The sequence below is a fragment of the Melanostigma gelatinosum genome, assembly GCF_949748355.1.
Source record: "Melanostigma gelatinosum genome assembly, chromosome: 12".
Lineage (NCBI taxonomy): Eukaryota > Metazoa > Chordata > Actinopteri > Perciformes > Zoarcidae > Melanostigma > Melanostigma gelatinosum.
This window is the reverse complement of record NC_136645.1, coordinates 9,598,593-9,620,039: the sequence shown is the minus strand read 5'-3', so window position 1 is coordinate 9,620,039 and position 21,447 is coordinate 9,598,593. Positions and strand designations below refer to the sequence as shown.

At 43.8% G+C, this 21,447-nt stretch overlaps 1 protein-coding gene across 1 annotated transcript in view; it reads right to left on the bottom strand.

The window, feature by feature from the left end:
• Positions 1-5,937, bottom strand: part of LOC306785941 (cGMP-dependent protein kinase 1-like) — a 76,169-nt gene extending 70,232 nt beyond the window's left edge. The window contains exon 1 of the mRNA XM_079280525.1: positions 5,618-5,937. Within this exon, the coding sequence (XP_079136651.1) occupies positions 5,618-5,922 (305 nt within the window). The 5' untranslated portion in view covers positions 5,923-5,937. The remainder of the gene's footprint in view (positions 1-5,617) is intronic.
• Between the last annotated feature and the right edge of the window lie 15,510 nt (positions 5,938-21,447).

Genomic DNA, 21,447 nt, shown 5'->3' with positions numbered 1-21,447 from the left:
GATGCTAATTATGAACCATCAACGGAGCAGACAGACATTCGTTCATGTGTTGACAACATGTGAGCGAGAGCCACGCGCAGAGAAGGTTCAAACTGCCAAAGCAACAGTCAACGAAGTGTCCAGAGAGACAGGAGAGAAATACGAAGCGGACCCGTCGCCAGAAAGTGAATCAAGATCACTCATTCATTGAAGCGCTTAATCATCTGACTCAAAGTTGCCAGTGTCTTACTTCTGCTCAAGGGCCTATCTTGAATTGATAAGGTCACACGACCGCTTCTCTCTCAACTCTTGAGACACATTATCAAATCTGTGGAGAGACACTGTTGCTCCTTCCGATGGAAAACTGCCAAAATGTTCCACCCCGGCCAGCATCTACTCAACAGACATATTACACCATCAGCTGAGTGATTCGTTTTGGTTTGTGTCTCAAAATGGCATGCTATCAATAATATCAAAAAACAAGATTGTCATAATGTGTGATCTGTATTCATAACAGTCTGGTGAATTTTCACTAAGGGTACCAACAACTCTGCTTTTACTCTCTGAGAGCAGTGAGACTAGGAGCTACATTACTAAAGACCAACATTAGCTAGCTGTCACAATCTGCTGGGAATACACAGATTACTTACTTCGTTATTTTAAAGTGCAAACACTGGATTGATTGGATAATAATCTCAGTGACAGATCAGAAATACTAGTATATTAAAATTTCACCATGTAAATGCCACTGTACAAAAGTCAGATTTTCAGACAATGCCTTCTTATGTTAGCATCATTATCCCAGATGTCCCCGTCATTTTTAAACATGCCTTTTCAGCATTTACTTCAGGGAACCCATTTTGTTAGACACTCCCCAGATATGAGAAAGAAGAAAGAGACAATGGGGTAACAAGCATCCAAAGTGTCAGGATTTTCATCTGTTTGAACTGTAGACAATGCAGCAACCAAGATGATCCAATGGTATCTTATTCCACCCTTGGGTGTCAGAACAATGCTGACGCCCTACTCCTGGGAATTGAAAGAACTAAGGTGTTGCACCTATTTTTATATTCCCGTCCCACAATCTATGTTCTTCAAACTTCACTTTTTTAAGCAGAGACTGCGCACAGAGGAGACAATGATTTAGACTTAACTACTGCAGTGCCCGTTTAAAAACATATCTGTTCAGAACAGACCGATTGCTTGGCCTGTGGTGTTGCCGTCTGCGGCTTTCTCCAGAACCGCTCATCCAAACAATTCCCACTCAACAATGCGCTGCCTTGGGTCCTGAGCAGTACACCTGCCATGTCTGCATCACACACCCAAGTCACGGTCAGAAACATCGGCGAAAAAAAACGCCCTGGCCCTGGTGGGTTTTTACCTGTGAACCAGACATAACTGTTGTGCCTGGGGCCCCCAACTAAAAGGGCTCCAAACAGCAACAGCTTTTTTATGTTAAGATATGAAAAATGTTCTTTCAATTCTGACTCATCGTACCCCGAAATAATTTACAAAGGTCCTCCAAAGCACCCAAAAAATATGCAACTCACTTTTTGTACTGCTAAATTAGCCTGACAGACATATTTTTGGTTATGTTGCAGATTGATTGATATATATATATATATATATATATATATATATATATATATATATATATATATATATATATATATATATATATATATATACACTTTTTCAAAGCCATTCTGTCAGGACCCGGCCTTGCTGTTTACTTCCTGTCAAACATTGCTAGAGGAAATACAAAGCGGCCCATTTTGAATGCATATCTTGTGAAGTCTGAAAAGGCCAATTCAGGATTATATTTGTATCCACGACAAGTAAAAGCTCAACCTTGAACCTCGAAGTTGAAAATGTAAAGTTACATTGTGCTGATATGCCTCTCTGTCATCCTTCACTTGAGGTAAAGATAGATAGATAGATAGATAGACAGACAGACAGACAGACAGACAGACGGACGGACGGACGGACGGACGGACGGACGGACGGACGGACGGACGGACAGATAGATGATAGATAGATAGATAGATAGATAGATGGACGGATGGACGGACGGACGGACGGACGGACGGACGGACGGACGGACAGATAGATAGATAGATAGATAGATAGATAGATAGATAGATAGATAGATAGATAGATAGATAGATAGATAGATAGATAGATAGATAGATATCATGTATGGTACAGGCAAAGCAATACAAATAACAGAGTAAAAAATATTAAATGTAAAATTAAAAAATCAATTATTGAATGATTGAATGCAGTCCATTTATATATGCTGGATTGAAATATTTCCTAACAATGAAGCTTCAAACACGTTATTCAGAGCATAACCTTACCTGACGATTCGCTGTTCCTGTAGTAGGCTATCCGCTCGCGCTGTAAGGCCTGTAAGGCCTGTAAGGTGTGCTGTGTTAATGATATTCAAAATGATTCATGAACGTTAGACAGCTCTCTCCATAACGTTTCCTATTATTGTCAGGTGGTGGCGCTAATCGCCAAATTGTAATGCCTTTATTAATCTGGGCCTTTATGGCCTTCATACCGGTAATTGTTACTTTGCTTGTCAATGAATTGAATTAGCTTTTACACTTTGTTTAGCAAACGTTAGCCAGCAGTTTCTCTGCTATAATAGCGGAACCTGACAGCGATAATAGTTTGATCAAGATCTATCTTGAGTTGAGCTTGATGCCGTTTCTAACAGAGCAATGATCTGAATAACAAGGATTAGATAAAACATCGCATAGTGTGTTATTTCTATTTTGTGGAAGCATCTTTTTTTAGTCAAAGGTGAAACAGATATGATTGTTATCGTGGGACTTGCTATTCCCCCTTTGCCTAAAACCCAGAAATTAGCAGTTTAGCTTGTTTTGTTTGTAGTAAGATGTCTGCAAAAAGGTCTGTGGTTAAAACAAGCTTAAGAGGTTTTAACGTTTTTTTTCTAAAACATAATAAACATTAAAGAGTACCCAACTCGTGAAATTTTAAGGTTTTAACGTGTCCTAAAAAGGCGGTTGCTAGCAAGTGGCTAAATGTGACTATAAAACGTCCTCACGCGGACTAATCCGCCGTACGCTTTGTGGTGTTGTCCTTTATAGCCTAACGTTAGCTTTTTACTTCTGCCGATTGCATTAACGCCTCAAAAATCATTGAAGTTGTGTCAATTTGTAATGATTATCTTACTGAACAAAACGTGTAAGCGTCATGAACGATTGTTCGCCAGAAAGAATATTTTCTGCAATAATCCAAAATGTCGGGGGAACCTGTGCGACGTTAACTTCCGGATTGGCCTACAAAAATACGTCAGCACTCTATTCAAAGAACGTGTCGCTTGGCCAAACTGCACCGAATTAGACAAAGCACTTCCTCGGGTCCCCAGCAACACACCTGCTAAGTGTGAAGTAGATCGGAGGGACAATTCTTGAGATAAATTCTTTGCTTTATAGCTGGATGTTGGCATCTGTCATTAGGTTTAGGGAGTGATTCTTAATAAAGGTGTGAAGTGACAGTCTGGACTGTGATGATTCTTGTGATGTTCCAACTGAGTTAATGATGCTTTAACTTTACTGAATTGTATTCGTTTTATGGCAGAACTCTGCATATCATTAACTTAACTAACAGGAACCGATTGGAAATCCATTATTTCCCCAAAGGGACCTCCAGCCCTCTGGAAATATGCCTCGTTGACCCTCTCTCTCTTACTTTACTCCCAGGAGATGTCTGGCCTTCTCAACCCTGATCTGGACCCCCCCCCCCCCCCGACTTGAGCCTCTCATAGCAATGTTAGGCAACGTCTTATAACCAGACCCTTGTAAAAACATCTGCCTTCCTCTCCTTTGTGAGGATGATATATTTGCCTTCATCTCGTAGTGAAGTTTAGGGCTGAGGCAAGTTCAGCCTTCCTTAAAAGGAGAAAATATGCTCTTTTGGGAGGAAAAAATAAGAGGGGTGGCAGAAAAGTGGGAGAGGCTAACTAAAATAAGAGGCGGACAGAGGGAAGGGGTGGTTAGCTTATGTGTGAGGAATGGTCTATGTGTCTTGTAAAGAAGATAAAGCGAGTGAGAATGGAAGAAAAATCTAAACATTTAGCCAAATCCAACAGACATTATCGCTACACTTCAACAACCAAAACAAAATGAAAATGTAATGGAGCTGTTTTCATCTCCTGAGGGTACTTGCGTAATTTCTTAAAAATTAAAGTTTTCCATTCCTCTTCATTTCTAGTGATAATAATGATGAACTAATAAGAGAACAGTGCTCAAACAGGCTCAAGTCATGAGCATTAAACAGTGGGCTTCTCTCCAATCATCATTTTTCATGCATCTCCTTATCGGAAGAGGAATGTCATGAAAAGGTGTGGCTGACGCGATGAACTTTAAAGCTGTCGTTGAGACTTTGATGGAAGTTCAAACTCGGTTAGAAGCAGTTCATTTGATTGTTTCATCTGTGGGGATCAATCATTCTTTCCCCATCGTAATTGACAGATGATTACATTGAAACTCCATAATGGCCGACACATCAAAATGGGTTGTTTGAAAAATGTCAATATGCAGGACAATGGTTGTTCTTGGGTTTTTTTGTTGTTGTTTTTTGCAAAAGGATGACAACAACAAACTTACCATCAAGGTCTCCCTAAAAGCCTCTTTGGGAACTCTCTTAATGAAAATATGTATACAAAATAATATATTTTTCAATGCGTTTGAAGAATGAAGAGTAGATGTTTGTCCTGTCCACCAGGGGGGGTAAGTGTATTGATTCATAATATCACAACCTTCAAGTTCAAACCCGACACACAGCTGGATTATTTCGCAACAGATGGCTGTTTTAGTGCCAGTTGCAGTTTGAGTGCCAGACCTCATGTTGCAGACAAGGCTGAGCAGGAGAGAGATGTTTGGGGGAGAGTTTGAAAAGAAGAAAGAGAGAGAGAGAGAGAGAGAGAGAGAGAGAGAGAGAGAGAGAGAGAGAGAGAGAGAGAGAGAGAGAGAGAGAGAGAGAGAGAGAGAGAGAGAGACTGCATACCACTGTGATAAAAGAACTGGAGCGCAACAGCTGCTGCAAAACAACATATATTATGAACGTAATGCCTTTATAATACAAATATAGTACAAATCATAAAGTAAACATGCACAGGGAGCCTGTTAAGACTGCCTGTCACAGAACCTGCAGCTTGTGTAAAATTGACACTGTACATTAGACAAAGCTGCCGTCACTGGCACTCTAAACCTATAATTCCCATCACTGGATGGCATTTAATTTTCTCTCATGCTAGGCTGGGATCAGGCTTATTGATATCCAGCCTTTTATCACCAAGCTGCTGATAATCCTATTGATAATTGTCATCATGACAGTTTCCTGACATTGTTTCGCTCATTTTCATAGTTGACGACACAATTTCCTTATATCTAGTGCGCGCGCGCGTGTGTGTGTGTGTGTGTGTGTGTGTGCTACAGAGCACCACTTCATCCATATTTGCTACAGGTGCCGTACCTGCTGCGCCACACGTAACATTACGCACAGGAATCAGAAAGGTGACAACGGATAAAAGAACTGGAGCGCAACAGCTGCTGCAAAACAACATATATTATGAACGTAATGCCTTCATAATTTGGACACCTACTGTGGGCTTTTGGGGTAGAAAGGTAGGGTGACATGGCTAAGATCCTGGATGTCGAAGGCTGTGGGTTCGGCCGAAATTGCCTGCCTCTTCGTCCGCTGCTGCTCGTGCAGCTCGCTCTGCTTGTGGACCTGCTGGGTCGCCGGTTTGATAACGGAGCGGTATTTATCCAGCTCGGTCTGTAGTCTCTGTATGAGTTCGTCTTTCTGGTCGAGCTCCAGCTCCAGCTCGTCGATGAGCGCGTCCCTCTGCCGCAGCTCCTCGATCTTCTCCTGGAGCGCGTACTGGAGGTCACGCAAGGTGCCCATTTCAGACGGAGACGAGCGACTTCCCGATAAGTTTATCGAAAGGTATGCAGTCTAGTCTTTGTCCCCTCTCCTCTGCCACGCTGCTCATAAACTTTATCCGGCATGAACAGCGTCAGAGGATGCAGCCCCTGTCTCTCCTGTAGGGGGGGGGGGGGTCCTCGTCGCTGTCCGTCACTTGCGGATTTTGGGAATGTAAGAGAAGGTATGTTCGGTGGTTGACGCGATTGCCAAGGTGAGCCCGTAAAGCGTCTCTACCACTATCACGTAAAGTTTGCCCTCTCTCTCTCTCGCTCCCTCTCTCTTCCCCTCTCTCCTCCCTCCCTCCCTCGGCGGAGGAGAGTCCTCTCCGAGTGCGTCAGGCTGCGACCCGGGGAGAGCGCATGGTGAGGAGGGCGCCTACAGGAATCCATGGCACAGTGCAGTCTGCCACTCCAGAGAGAGTCGCGCGCTCGTCTCACATGAATAATGGACTCGGTGAGAAAAGCCACTGCTCGGAGAACCGTGGCATCATACCTCGGCAGATCGCCCCGAGGCTGCCGAGTTACAAATAGATGAGCACCGGAGCCTTAATGGAGGTTGACGGTGATGGAAACATAATGGCCCTCAGTGTTACAATAAACAACGCGGATTTTTTTGTTTTTTTTCCTCTATCCATTGGGGAAGGAGACTGCATCTATTGTGTCGGACTACCTGTGTGTTTTTGTCTACATGGACAAAAATGCAATGCTCCATATTTCAACCCAAATTATGCTTTGGGCACAAAGTGGACAATAATATTTCCGCTTTTCCCAAATACCTGTCCACCCTTCATTTTGAAGACTGAGGAGCAAGTGAAGGTGCTAAAGGCGAAAAACGATAGCAGCAGCAGCAGCACCAGCAGACATGAATATGCCAAAGATACAGAGGCTCACGCCTCTCCACAGCAGCTCCACATTCCTCATTCGATCATGTCTGCGGTGACTGTGCGCGCTGCTGGTGTCTGTCCATATTATCCCAATGAGTCATCTGAAAGCTCAGCGAACAGCATTTGGCCTCATGCGCCCTGGACAAATGCAGACGAGGGTAAACTGCCTGTCTGATACAATCTGATAGGGTGAGGAGCCACAGCAGCGACCACTGCGCTGAGACGAGTGGGAAGTAGGATTGCAGGCTGACTGACTATAAAAAGGAGAGTGAAGGAGATTGTTTTGGCTGTTCGGTGTGTTTTTTGCGTTTGGGGGTAAATAACATTTTTCCTGACGAAAAGCGTGTGAACAACCCTGGAGAGACGGTTGTTCTAATAATATATCGCAGCTGCCCTCTTGTGGTGGGATGAAGCCTCGACTCATGCAAACAACAACACGGTGGCATCATGCCTCTCTGCTGTGCAGGCAGACATGCCCAACACTTAATGATCATAATATGCTGCTTGTCTCATTGCCTTAGTGGGTGACTGAAATATGTATAGCTTGTACAGTGTGAAATGAACAATTACTTCTTCCATTGCAAATACTGACATGCGACACGTGCAATCAGTGAAAAACAAATGCACATCTAAGCAAACAATTCTAAACCTGCTTTCAGACATCAGAGTGATATAAAAGTATCAATGAGACAAAGCAACTGTGAGGAACACCTGTTTAACAAACAAATTCTGTTGATTGTCTGTTTGAGTCATTAAAGTCATACAAAGTAATATAAGTATATTTGTCCACCTCCAAAGCGGTGTTTTAATGAAGACAAGGCAGCCTTTCTCCTCTGAGCCAATTAAAAACCAGCATGTTTTCTTTTAATCTCCGTCAAGGGAAGGGCGCAGGACACAAAGCCTGATCAGCAGCAAAGTTTCCTACATATCGGGAAACTGCAAGTGCCTGGAGACTTCAGGCTCTCTCCAGTCCAGGGTTGCATCCCCACATCCTCCCATCATCAAAAGGCCCTCCCACTGTCCTTCAAAAGCACCTCTGCGCTTTAAATTTCACCTCTCTAACCATCCAGCTCAGCCCTTTTCCTATGCAGATCAATAGAAACAGGATCCTTTGCTCCACGCTGCGGTAATCCTATGAGCAGGGCGGGACGCCGGCTGGTGCCACGTCCTGACTCTAATGGGGGTCACACTGTCTCCGACCCCGCAGCGGCCCGGAGGGCGCGGCAGTGCAGGCGGATCCCTCCCTCCCCCCCCCCCGCCCTCATCCAGACAAACTGGTGGCACTGACAGCATTCATGTCACCTTACGAATGCAAACAGGTTTACTTCCGTTTCACTGCACAGAGTGTACGGCCATGTGCAATTAACTGAGTTAACCAATGAAGGCCCATTCAAGCACAGCTGCCTCATCAGCTGGGTATACTCGTGATGAGCCCTGTGATACGATTAGTATGCTTTGAATGTAGCTTGTTCGTCAATGTTTCATTCATGACCTCTGCACTTCATTCTTAAGTATTTCTGTTTTATTTTTCTTCCCTCAGGACTCTTTCTGAAGACTTCTCTGTTTGTTTGAATGCACACTGTGTGTATCTGTGTGTGTGTGTGATATCAATATAGCAAGTAATTAATCCTGCTGAGATTGTTATAATGGGAATGAGAAGAAAAAGGTAAAAGATCAGGACAAAGAGGGTCAAACCTTTTGCTGGGAGCAATTACAGCAAAATGAAAAGTATGAGATAGCAGCTACTATTCAGGCTCAGGTCTGATTTGAAACCCTCAAAAATCAGAACAACCATATCGTGAAGCTAAAACGAGCACCTAAAGGTGATGAAGGAAGCATATGGTCAAACAAAGCGTTTTCTAATGGAGTATTAAATATCCTCAGACATGCACTTCGGGTCCTCAGCGTCCAGCTACTAAAAGCCAATAATGCATCGCACTTCCTGTTGTCTGTGTCCCGTGGGACTGCCTTGATGGATCTGATCAATTAGGAGCTCTTTCTGAAGCTCGCCTTAGAGCTGCGTCATCGGCCGCCAAGAATGAAAGTGCTCGTCCATTCATGGCAAACGTCTCCATCTCCCATTTAGAAAAAAAAAGTAAAGGTAGAAAACAGACTTTGTGGAGAGAGAGGACACGGAAGTACACAAGAACCTATGCGAGTGTATTCGAGTTACCATCAACACATGCACGTTCATTGAAGCACATTTCTTGTGAGAGAGAGTTGTGCTTCCCAATTACACATTCACACCATCAATGGCAAAACATAATGATTCTGGTAGCAAAGAGAGAGAAAAACACTCAGAAATATATTTTAAAACAGGACACAAAGTTTGCACATGGGCGTCACGGAGCAAACAAAGCACACATGCCCGCTCTTACCAGTCGGATTTGGCGTATTTCCGGAACGCCTGCCGTGACAGGTCCTGGTGCGTCTGAGGCTCCGCGGAGATGCCCTGCGCCCTGCGGGTCCTCGGTCCAATAAGTTGAGCGCTGGGCAAGACCGACTGACATTTGTGTAATTTCCTCTTCAGCTCCTGGATCTCGTCTTCCCTGTCCGCCAGACGCCTCTCCAAGTCCCGTATCCTCTCCTCCTTCAGCAGAAGGATCTTGGCAAAGTCGTCCTCCAGGTCACTCATTTTGGAATCTCGCAACGTTAAACTTTGCCTGCGATTCTCCGCGATACGGGGCAAAACAAAAAGCGAGTAAATCTCCCAGTACTCGCACAGGTTGTGAAAACGGACACAGATCCCCCCCCCTCCCTCCCCTCTAAGAACGCGCAGGATGGTGATGCTCCCTTCGCTGTCCACTTGTTTATTTCAGGAGAAAAGGAGCGCTGCGCTACAGTCCACCAAGCCTCCGGGGAGCCGCTGATGATCCTTCATTGAGAAACCAATTACAGCAGCTCTTTCTCTCCGAGGGACGCGGGCAGGCCGTCAAACAGGGCACTGAAAGAGCCGAGGCAACTCCTGTAGTTCACCGCCTCTCGCGCGCTGCAGAGGTAGCCCAGCGCTGCTGCTGCTGCTGCTGTCAGATATGTGTTTACCATCTATATGCACGATCCCGAGCCGTCCTTTTCAGCGCAATGTTAAACACCCACATCACCTTCCCCGACCTATTGCAACTAAAAAAAAAAAATCAATTGTCCCGCACCCGCACTCCTTTCGCAGGACAGTGCTGGTTTGCAATGGTCACATGGTGTAGGCACACATCGGTGGAGTGAAAGCAATGAGACAGATGGCCTTTATCGAGGTTGCCCTTCAGCATGGATGTGAAGATTCGTTTATTTCATACATGCATGTTTTTATAGGATGCACCTTTTTTTGTCAAGGGGATTGATCCCATCTTATCTAAACTCAAAACATTAAAAAAAAGTTAGTTTTTAAAAATGCGTTGGATATGAAACATCAAATTCAGTCCCTGTTGATAAACAAAAAGTCTATTGAGATACATTTGAAATCTTGTCTTATACAACAAAATGGATGATTCAAAGTTGCAGAAGGTACAAAATAAATGTCTGTTATCATCCAGCATGAAGTAAAGTTAATTACACAACCGATCCGGAGCCCGTTGTCTTCATGATTCGAGTAATCAGTTTCCATACTTTGGCAACAGCAGCTCATCACTTTCATCCTCGGTCTGCTGCGCGGACCCGAAGAGAGTTCAGTAGATCATCGCTTCTCCCACTGTAATATTAATCCCCAAACCCAGCCTGTCATTTCTATATGCACCATTTTTCATTCTGCTGCCTAAATCTGTTTCAACTCAATGAATTCATTGGGGGGGGGGGGGGGCTTATGGGCGCTTGGGGGGATGTTTCATTAAGATTCTGAGTTAAAAATAGAGTGAACAGATCTTCCCTTTGCTGGTGTGGTTCATCATATCTCACCCTTGTCTTGGGTGAGGGATGAGCCCTTTTTGCCGGAAAAGCGTGGCTGTATGAGTCTGTTTCCAGAGTTTTAATACACACTGTTTGACATTTTCTTTCCCCCTTTTAACCTGCAGCCCTCCTAAATGCATCTAAGGGGAGTATATCACCATAACATGCTTGTAAAACCTTCATCTCCCATGTGACACTTGTGATGGCCAGCTTCGCTGATGAGCGTTATCAAGTCGTCGTGAAACACATTATGATCTGCTTCTGTGCTGTGAGTGGAGTGGGTCACGTGTCTCACAGTAATGATGAGTGGCGACGTGAATGCACTCGGCATTCAAAGACAAGGTGAGGACCCGGGTCGTGTCGATTAATTATGTATGCAGCAGACACTGCGCCCATTATGACGGTGGAAAATGAAGTGTCACTCTCTGTGACCCTGTCCATATCCACTGGGAATATGGGTGCACTGAGAAAAGCACTACGGACATCCTATTCACAAAAAGGGCATTCATGCATTCAGACAAAAAGATTTATCATCAACAGAGTATCATCAATCTAGAATGTCTTTGATCTTATGTCATTACCGCAATTAATACCCCCATTGGCGCCCGTACACATGTGATTACATCATCACCACGACTATATCAGCATCACTGGCCTAAGAGGTGCATCTGTGTTGCGTACTCGACTATTCCCCATGTTTACACAGAGTGAGTAATGCTGCACTACCAGTTCCAGCTTGTGTTGTCTGAGCACTACACTGGTCATCTCCCTTGTGTGTTGTGGCAATAGGTAATGGACGCCAAGGATAACCCCGCTGCACCCGGAGATATGTGCTGTGGGTGCGTTGCGAGAGTGGCCATTCACGGGTGCCATTGAGTTCATGATTTCATTCTTTATCCAGGGCTTTATAAAGGGCTCCATGTGCTCGTCCTTGCCTTGTTTCTGAAGCGTCTCAGGCCAGAGAAAAGCCGGTGCCCTCTCATTCGCCTCAGGGACAGATCAGCTTACGGAAGAGACGAGGGCAGACATTAGTCACTGTTTTCCTGTAATACACTCTCTCTCTCTCTCTCACACGCACACACACATGCTCACACACACAGAAGAACTCGAGAGAGGTATCTTGGGTATTCCCAGACATATGCTTGCACATCATTGTCACCCACGCACTCACAATTGCATGTAGAGATTGATGTAACCATTCACAAAGCTGAACTCCCTACAGACACACACTCACACACACATGATCATGCCAGTATGGAAACCGTAGACGGGATTACTGTAAGTGCAATGATAGGAGAGGTATGCTGCTGTGTCTCTGGAGTATTGTCCCCCTTAAGCCCCCGTTGTCTTTGATACATCTGACTGTGCTGTCGGTGTCTCTGCTTGCCGTCCCAGTGAGACATCACCAGCTGGCCGCCTGCCTGGACCAGCCGTCCCAGGAGAAATGGGTGCTGGGAGAAGGTGGAAGACGGAGAGAGAGACATCCTGGGACGAGGACGGGAGAGATGCTTTATCCCCGGGGCAATCTATTTCTGAGCCTCCCCAGTCCCGTAAAAGACTGCACAGCAAATCCTGCACTTCAGCAGCAATATCATCACAAAGATGCAGTCTCACGTCGTAACTTGATATCATATCCAGAGCAGATTGATCACTCCGCTCACACCGGAGATGGGTCGACCCATAGCTCAGGAAATTGACTTAGCAAAACGCAATGATGATACTTACGTCCTGCTTTCCTGTATTAGCACTATCAAACTCAGATAGGTGATCGCTCACCGTTTCCTGGGCCTCAACTAACGATTACTTTCATCATTAATTTATTTCTCACTTACGGTAATCTCTGTGAAGATCTTCGGTCAAAGCTAACTTAACTTCCGGTAGATTATTTAAGAGCAGGCTAATCATCTTTAAAGTGTCTATGATCAATATTTCTACATTAACATAGAACCTACATCTGTCAGTAGTTTACAGCTTGTTTCCCCTGCCCCCATATCGCCATCAACACATTTTTTACTGCTTGAGCAGAAAAAGTCTAATTAGAAAAAAAAAAGCTGTATTGTGATCAGAAGATGACAGTAAGTGTGAGAATAAGCTCTGGTTCTGGTGCGACTGAGAGAAGAAATGTGTCTGTGAGGCGAACGGGAGGTCATGGGTCACTGGTTGGAATGCTGCATTCCCGTCATCTTCCAGGTGTGCTGGGTGACGAACAGTGTAAATGACCTCAGTCAATCGTATGGTGGCCCTGAGAGCTCAAAGCACTGCCACAAACACGAGCAATCGACAGTTTGACAATGCAATAAGCAAAGAACACAGCAAATTTAGGTAAATAGAATATGGGCAAATCCAATCATCAACATGACGACATGTGTAGCCAAAATACAGGAAATATAAACCACTCCAGAAACTTTAAGTTTAATCTAGGTTAAACATTCTGATTTCATGGTTCAGATCTTATTGCAAGATATTTTCTACCGTTAGCCAAACTAGCCTCCAAATTCATTGAAACTGACAACATATGGTGGCAAATACACACAATTTGTTAATCTGTGTACTTAGTGTGAGCTAACAGTTTTTCTGTGGATCTCCATTTGCTTGAAAATGGGGTATCTATCCATCCAACGTATCCTCATACTAGATTATTTTCAAAATAAACTTTCGTCTTCACGGGAAACAACGTTTTTAGGTTTTGGCAACACAACTATTTTGGGTTTGGGAAAAGGTCATGGTTTGTCTTGAAATAACTACAGAAGTTACATGACAATAAATCAAAGCTGTGACTTCTGGTTAAGCACAGGACATGAACAGTGGTCTCCCAAATAAGATTCCGGTGCTTCTACCCATCTACCCTAACCTCCTCTCTGAGCAGTTTTTGTCGCGTTTTCTTGTTGGTGATTACATGGAATATAGCTGAGTATAGCAGCGAACGGTGTGTGAGAACAGCCTGATATTTGCATTACATTTCGTCATGCTGTATATGTGTTGTCACATTGGAGAAGATATGCTCTCTATTTTGTTGTGTTTTGTCTTTTTGTGTTTGCTTTAGTTGCATGTGTTGAGCTCTCAGGGCCACCGTACTCTGATGGGGTCTTCAACCTTGTGACAGAGGGACTTTGTCTCAGAGTTACATCTTTTGCCAGCAAAATGTCAACTGACAGTAACAGTTCAGGGTAATGAATTATTCATATCTAGCAGACAATGAGTATTTCATTTCTACGTCCTTTGTTTTAGTGATTCAAATGAACTTGCTTTCGCAAATGTCACACTCTAAGTCCACTGATGTTTTCTAGTCACGATAAGTATATTGCTCTGAAGGTGTTCGCTGTATTGGACAAACAGAGTGGACACTTCAGGAGAAAACATACAACAGCCGGACGGATGTCTGCATCAGCTCTTATCCCTCATGCCTGACTCCAGATGGCTCCATAATCAGCTCACCTTTCTTGAGAAAATGGATATTGTGCCACTCTGCACTCGCTCGCTCGAAACCGGATTCTTTTTTGATCCCCTAACAATTCTCGGGTGAAACAGAGGTGTCTCTTTTCACGCCTGGCCCAAGCTGTCTGACACTTTACCATCAAGGAGCAGCGACAAAAGGCTTGTGATGTCGTCATCGCAGGAAGAATTCCTGCGTGTGTTTGTTTCCATTGCACTTGAGGCATTTGCTGGAGGAGTTGAAAAGGGACATGTTACATAAGCTGTGGAGAATTCCTCTCATCTCTCAGGCTGCGAGACAACAAGTAGCCGCCTTTCCTCCCCAGCTGCACTAAAGCAACAAAGTAATACAGCAGTGGAGGTGGGATGTAATTGATGGTTTTGAGTGAAATGAAATGACCCCGTTGACATCTTTAGCTCACCTCAGCCCTCTCAGCTTCACACATAGGCCGACATGGATGCTGCCTCACTCTCTCTCTCTCCATCTCTGCCTCTCTTCCTTTGTGTTTGTGTTAGCGAAAGTGCGTGTTTGACAAGGTCGTCACCTGCCACACATTTGCGATGAATAACCGCCTGAGAGGATGACCTGCTTGGACTGTTTCTTGGAGCACGAAACATGTGTTGCAAGGCGAGGTAGTACGTCTCCAGAGAAGCTTCTTTTTCTTGTGTAACAAGCTGTAAACACACCTGAGGTATGAGTCACATCACCGGAGAGCTATAGGATCTACTAGCGTGCCATTATCAGGCTGTTAACAAGGAATGCGTTTAATGGAAGCCAGTATGAGAGAGCACGTTCCTCCCCCTGTAAACCATACCATATGGAGGCTGTATGCCAGGCGTTGCTCTGCGAGGGAATAAATCTGCACAAAGCTTTCACAATGAGTTGATAATAGGTTTATCAACCATTTAGAGCACATTCTGAGCTTTGATATCTTGCGGAAAAACAAGTTGTGCTTTATCCAGCCTGACTGATAATGTCCAATAAGCGAAAAATAAGCACACATGGAGTTTTTCTAACAATATATATTATTAAGTTGAGTTTTTGAGGGGTTAATAAACATAATTATGTAAATTAATAGCCCTCAAAAGTCTGATCATTTTAATAATTGTTCAAAAACATGCTCTACTGATAGAAATATCCATCCGTAAAGGTACCGTTGAAAGAAATGGAAAAAATATAATTTAAGAAATGAAACAAAATAGTTTTCTGGTAATAAATTGTTTGCCATGTGAGATATCTAATGTCATTTCATTATATCATTTATTTGTCGATGAATCAGTATGTTTTTGATGATTTTTAGACAATACAGAATGAGACTGATGATATTGGTAATCATTTATTTTATTTATTTGACAATAACAGTGCTCAGTTATTTTGGTTTACCAGAGTTAACTATAAGCTCATTTACATTTAACAGAGATAAGAAAATGAACAAATGTAAGCACACTGGTCACTGTGGACGATACAACTTCAGCCCAAAATATGCATTTGTATTGAAACATCTAGAAAACATTCAGCTGTTCTTCCTTTGAGTCTCGTATTTTTGAAAAAGCAACAACTGTAATTAGGATGCCTCCTGGGCGCGTCCAACTGGGAGGAGACCTCGGGGAAGAACCAGAACACGCTGGAGGGATTATATCTCCCAGCTGGCCTGGGAACGCCTCGGGGGAGAGGGAAGTCTGGGTCAGCCTGCTGCCGCAGCGACCCGACTCCAGATAAGCGGAGGAAAATGGATGGATGGACAACAAAAGGAACAGAGAAATGTGAAAAATATTTTTCCTCTTAAAAATGAGATTATTGTAAAGCGTTTAGAAATCACCTTAGCCTGTTATTCAGCTTCAGGTGAAGGCCTGCAATGAAAAGAGAAATATGTTGTATGTAGCTTAGATGGAGTTTGATGTAACTTGGGAGTTTTCTTCAGAGATGTACAGTGTATGAGCTCTCCACCTTCTGCCAGAGCTCCAACTAAAGGTCAGAAGCGGGAGCAAAGCCGAATCTGTAGTCTGATTTGAAGGAGTTTCTGTTGAAGTATGATTTGATTTGATTTTGCAACGCAGTGGCCCAGTTCACAACTATTAAGAGCAACTATTTAGGAATCAATCTTCTCGCTGACGGCCTCGTTTACTTGTGTAGGTCATGTAAAGCCATCAGTCGGCTAGCAAATTGAGAGCATTTCATTACCGTTTAGAAGTTATTCAAAGTAACTTTCACTGTAGCTGTTAAACAAATGCGGCGAAGTGAAAAGTGCAATATTCCCCCCTCTGACTTGTAGTAGAGTAGAAAAAAAGAGCAAGGAAATGGAAATAGTCAAGTGGAAGTGTACTTAAGTACAGCACTTGACAGCTAGAAGACAGTGGCAGTTGTGGCGTGCAGAAGTGTAAAATCACAGCTATTGGACCCTTGAATTCTTCGGCACATGCTTTCTCTACAGGGATCCCGGGCGAACTGAGCTCGCTTTGCACGACCAGTGAAAGGACAGAATGTAAAGTCACAGCGGAGGCTGGTCCAAGCGTCTGCAGCGAGCTGGAACAACAGTGCCACAGCACGCCTTCACTTCAACAAACTCATAAAAGTCTGCGCCGCTAAAGACAGACACATGCGGTCAGAGGGACACGGCAATAAACCAGCAGGAGACCCCTAAGGCAAGGCAAGGCAAGTTTATTTGTATGGCACATTTCAACAACAAGGTAATTCAAAGTGCTTCACAAAAAACTATTAAAAGCATCAAAACATAAGGCAAAAGAAAATGAGATTTAAAAACAATTAAGAACATTCATTGCATTAAAACATTTTTAAAAAAAGTGTAAGAAATAAAATACAGTAGTAAAATGCAGAAATGCAGGGAATTGATTAATATATTAATTGAATGTGGTTCAATTAAAGGCAGCAGCAAACAGAAAAGTCTTCAATCTTGATTTAAATGAGCTGAGGGTCTCAGCAGACCTGCAGCTTTCTGGGACTTTGTTCCAGATATGTGGAGCAGAAAAACTGAACGCTGCTTCTCCATGTTTAGTTCTGACTCTGGGAACAGAAAGTAGACCGGTCCCAGACGACCTGAGGGGTCGGGATGGTTCATAAGGTAGCAGCAGATCAGAGATGTATTTTGGCCCTAAACCATTCAGTGCCTAGGGCCCTCGGATGCTGCTTAGCTTGCTGCCATTGGGCCGATCCTCAGCCTGTCACTGAACTACACCCTTCTCAACATGTCACCTAAAGACCTATATGGAGAATGCTGCAAAGCCTCTTACGGTGCTTTAATATCCCAAACAATGACTTGAGGACGTGTCATACCGTTAATATACTGTAGGAGAACTCTCTCCCGTCTGCACGGTTGAGCCTGACAGCTAGAAGGCCCCCACATTCCTGGCTCAGCTGGACATTCAACAGGCCACCACCTGCGGCATGTCAACAAACTCTACGGGGTTAATAATCCCCCCTCCCCTCACTGTGAAACCATTTACCATCAGCCGAACTGGAAGGTGCTGTAAAAAAAAAAGAAATAGTGTCTGAAAGCACTTACAGGACCTGTTAGTGAAGACTGTCCAGCAATAATAATAGGAAATAGAAACGTCAGAGGCAAAGAGAGTAAAAGTATTTTAAAGATATACAGCAACACAAAGCGAAGAACAGAGATGATGCTGCATACACAATAAAGAGAATGTACCAAGAAGAGATGTTGAGGATACAGCTGACGCTCAAAACAAAAGGCTGATGTCTTTGACTGACATTTGCCCACAGTGCTGACGGTGGGGGAAGGAAAGACACGGCGTCTTGTCTCAGCTGTCACTTCAGAGCCTGTGGTGGGAAAAACGTGAGAAAAACAATGTTCACACTCTCAGTCACCTCCACAAGCTGAGATCCCCTCTCCACCAGCCAAATACAACCACACTGGAACATCTTTTGTTCTCTTTGTCTCGTTCTTATTGTGTACAGTGTTTCCCTTATTCATCTTCTTGGAAAGATTTGACTGTATGTGATAAAAAAAAAAGAAAGAGGATGACACAATTCATTTTCTTTGGCAGCTGAATGCAACAATTGACTGATGTTTAATTTAAGAAACCTTCGAGGTTCACTGTGGATTAAGTGCAAATGTAATTTCCCTCTTTGCATAACAAAGACAAGACTGATTGATATTAGGGGAGATTGAGATCTTATCGCCTGATCTGCGCTTCGTAGCAGTTGCCTAGTAGCCAGCGACGCCCTCTTCCTTTCCAATCGACATCACATGGCGCCAGAGGAGCTCACCCAGAATAACTGGACGGGCCTCCAGGGGCAACCGCTCACTAATGTAATATGCACGAGCTGAGTGGCCATCTATTTCTTGGATATCACGAATAGTGTGTGAGATATTCACAGAAACAGAGAGACTTTCTTCATCGATGCTTGGGTGAATCTGTGCCTATGTTGCGTAACAGTGTACAGTAACAAAGTCTGACCATAGTTTTCTGGATGATTCAGGACATTACTGTGTTGCTGCGGGAAAAAAAAAAAAACTGGTGGATGACTCAGCCCGAAAGAGCGCTCGGAGGTATCTGGTAAAAAGTCAGGCATGGCTGTTAAACACTCCTCGTCTTCATGTTCCAGGGGTGATCGCTCTTCATTTGCCTGTGCTGTAGTAAATCAGCCATGCAGGCCTTCAGGATGGAAAAACCTTTCACCTTGTGCATGCTCATCAAGACAAACAGTGTCACTCTTCATCCGCATAGATTGCAGCTGCAGTGTTTCTCTGTTTTCCAGCACCATTGCTTCCTAGGCCATGTCAGACGTACATATTTCATTTTTATCTGATCTCTAGTCGGGTTATTTGTCACACAAACCTGTCTTCCTTTTTTAAATGTTTCATCGCAGAGGTAATGCTCCTACGGCCAAAGGAAGTATGATTACTTCACAGAGTGGACTTAAGAGGATCAGGTACATAAATCAGCTTTTTTTTAAATACAATAAAGATGAGACAGCGGCTGAACCTATGGTTACAGGCTCTACTTTTGAGTTTTTAAAAAAGACCCGAATGGAGCAGCTACAGAACATCAGAACAGAGTCTCTTTTGAATATCAAAGATCACTGATTCAGAGTAAGTCGTTCAAATGAACAGTGGCCTCGAAGATTGTTTGATGGGTTGAGATCTCTTCAGCTCGACTGAACTACAGATCATATACCGGAGCACCTCTATTGTGCTCCGGTATATTCCTCAGGGACACTTGTGCTCTCTGGCTTCAACAGCCTCATCATTCCTTATATATATGGTCAGTATTTTCTCCCCGGTCATGCTGTGACTGACTGAACTAACACGTACAAGTGTTACATTAGACTTTATATCGTCTGAATTTATCGCTGACACTTCCCCTGTTTCCCCATCTGCTGATCAAATCTTTGTTCTTCTTTCCAAATGCCATCCCGGAGCTAACAAGTCACCATGACTTAGAAAACAATAGAAAAGAATCTACGTGTGTCACAGTCTGTGACAGCGGGGCTTGATACAGAGCACTAGAATACAAGAATCCTCATCAGAGCTACACAGCAACACACTGAGGACAATCAAAGGAAGACAAAGGAGGATGGAGGCTTGTGGCTTTCAGTCAACGTTGCAGTCGGCTGCCATACTTCAAAATCATTCTCTATTGATTTTACTGGACGGGCCTTTCAATGCCCTATCAGGTCTGGATTTTTCATTGTGGGCTTTTACAGGAAGTTGTGATTTTGTCCAATGACCAGCAAGAAGCAAGCCAATAGTTTCCCACAATGCCTTGAGAGCCAAGAGAGCCAGAGAACACACTGCTGCTGTGGATGCCAGGAGCAACGACCAATGAAGCCCAAGTATCAATATCAAATTCAAATATCAAGAGATGTTCTGTCTACCAATAGCCAGCAATAAATCACAAATATTTATTGATATTCTTATGTTCACGACATTAAATCTGCTCTAATATAATCATATTTAATGAGAATATAACGATACAATATTTTGACGATATGTCTAGTGTGAAAAGGGTCACTTGATGGACTCAGATTTGTAGTCCCCCTCAGATCTACAGAACTTTTAGCATCTTTGAGATGGTTCATTCTCACCACTTTCATCAGCACCATTTCGAGACCCAAAGTTTACAAATTTACGTTCGCTAAATTAGCGACTAGCTGGGGAACATAGTGGAGCATTTAGCAGTTAAAGAGCCAAATATTTTTCGTTGGTGGGGACCAAAAACAGAGTTTAAAGAGAGTGAATATTGTATATACATTTGTCAAGTGACCAGAAACACGACTCCCAATGAATGCTGATGTTCCGCCGAATCTGCTGTGTGTGTAAATAGGTTACTAATATAATAATAAACCAATATCACATAACATTCATATTAATTAAGGTTGTAAAATGGCAATGTTGTTTACTGAGCCCAAAATAATAATTACTTAGCATCCCATGAAAATGTAGTTTTTGCCGACATCCAGTGGTTTGGTTATGATCATCTTCATGCAGTGACAGATGTTCCCCAGGACCCTGTGACATCACTGTTGGGTGTGGTTACCGCAACCAGTCAAACACTGCTTTTCAACCTGGCGTCAAGTTACTCTTAAAAGAAAGGCACATACTAGTACACATATCCAAATAAGAGGAGAAACTAAATCCACATGACAGTGATCAATAAATGCCTACAGAGCCACAGCTCAGGAGCGGTGTGGTCTCTATCGAAATTACACTTTGACAACAAGGATCTGACAATAATCAGGCTGCCATCTGCTCAGCCGAACATGGCCCGTTTCCAAAATCCATCAACAAAAATAAACCACTCAGTAGCCAGAGATCAGAGTGTCTCTTGAAGGATGATGCATTAAAAATCGTCCTCACAGGCATAGCGGTGACAATTCCGAGGACGTCCATATCTGCATATCGGTCTGCTGTGCCAGCGCTGGTGGCGAGGACTGTGAACAGATGTCACAGAAACTGTTTCCAGAGAGACAACTGACAGAGCGTGGCGAGATTAACAAGCTCTGAGGGGGAGGGGGAGGGGGGGCATTTCATGGCCCTCGGTTGGCGTGAGATGACTCTTGACTTGTTACATCACTCGGTATGTCGCTCTCCCTCGGACGGGAACCTGCTCCAAAACCTGTGAGATTTAGAGAAGGGAGAGGAAGCAATGTCACAAGCCCTGACCTGACTTATCAACACCTCCACCACTGACAATCACCTTGTCATATCGGCTGTTAGGCCGGTTACTGAGTCACCTCTCGAGTGGTAGATGGAAACTGCAGTGCAATTTCAAGTGGTCAGAGGCTGGAGACAACTGACAGAGCGTGGCGAGATTAACAAGCTCTGAGGGGG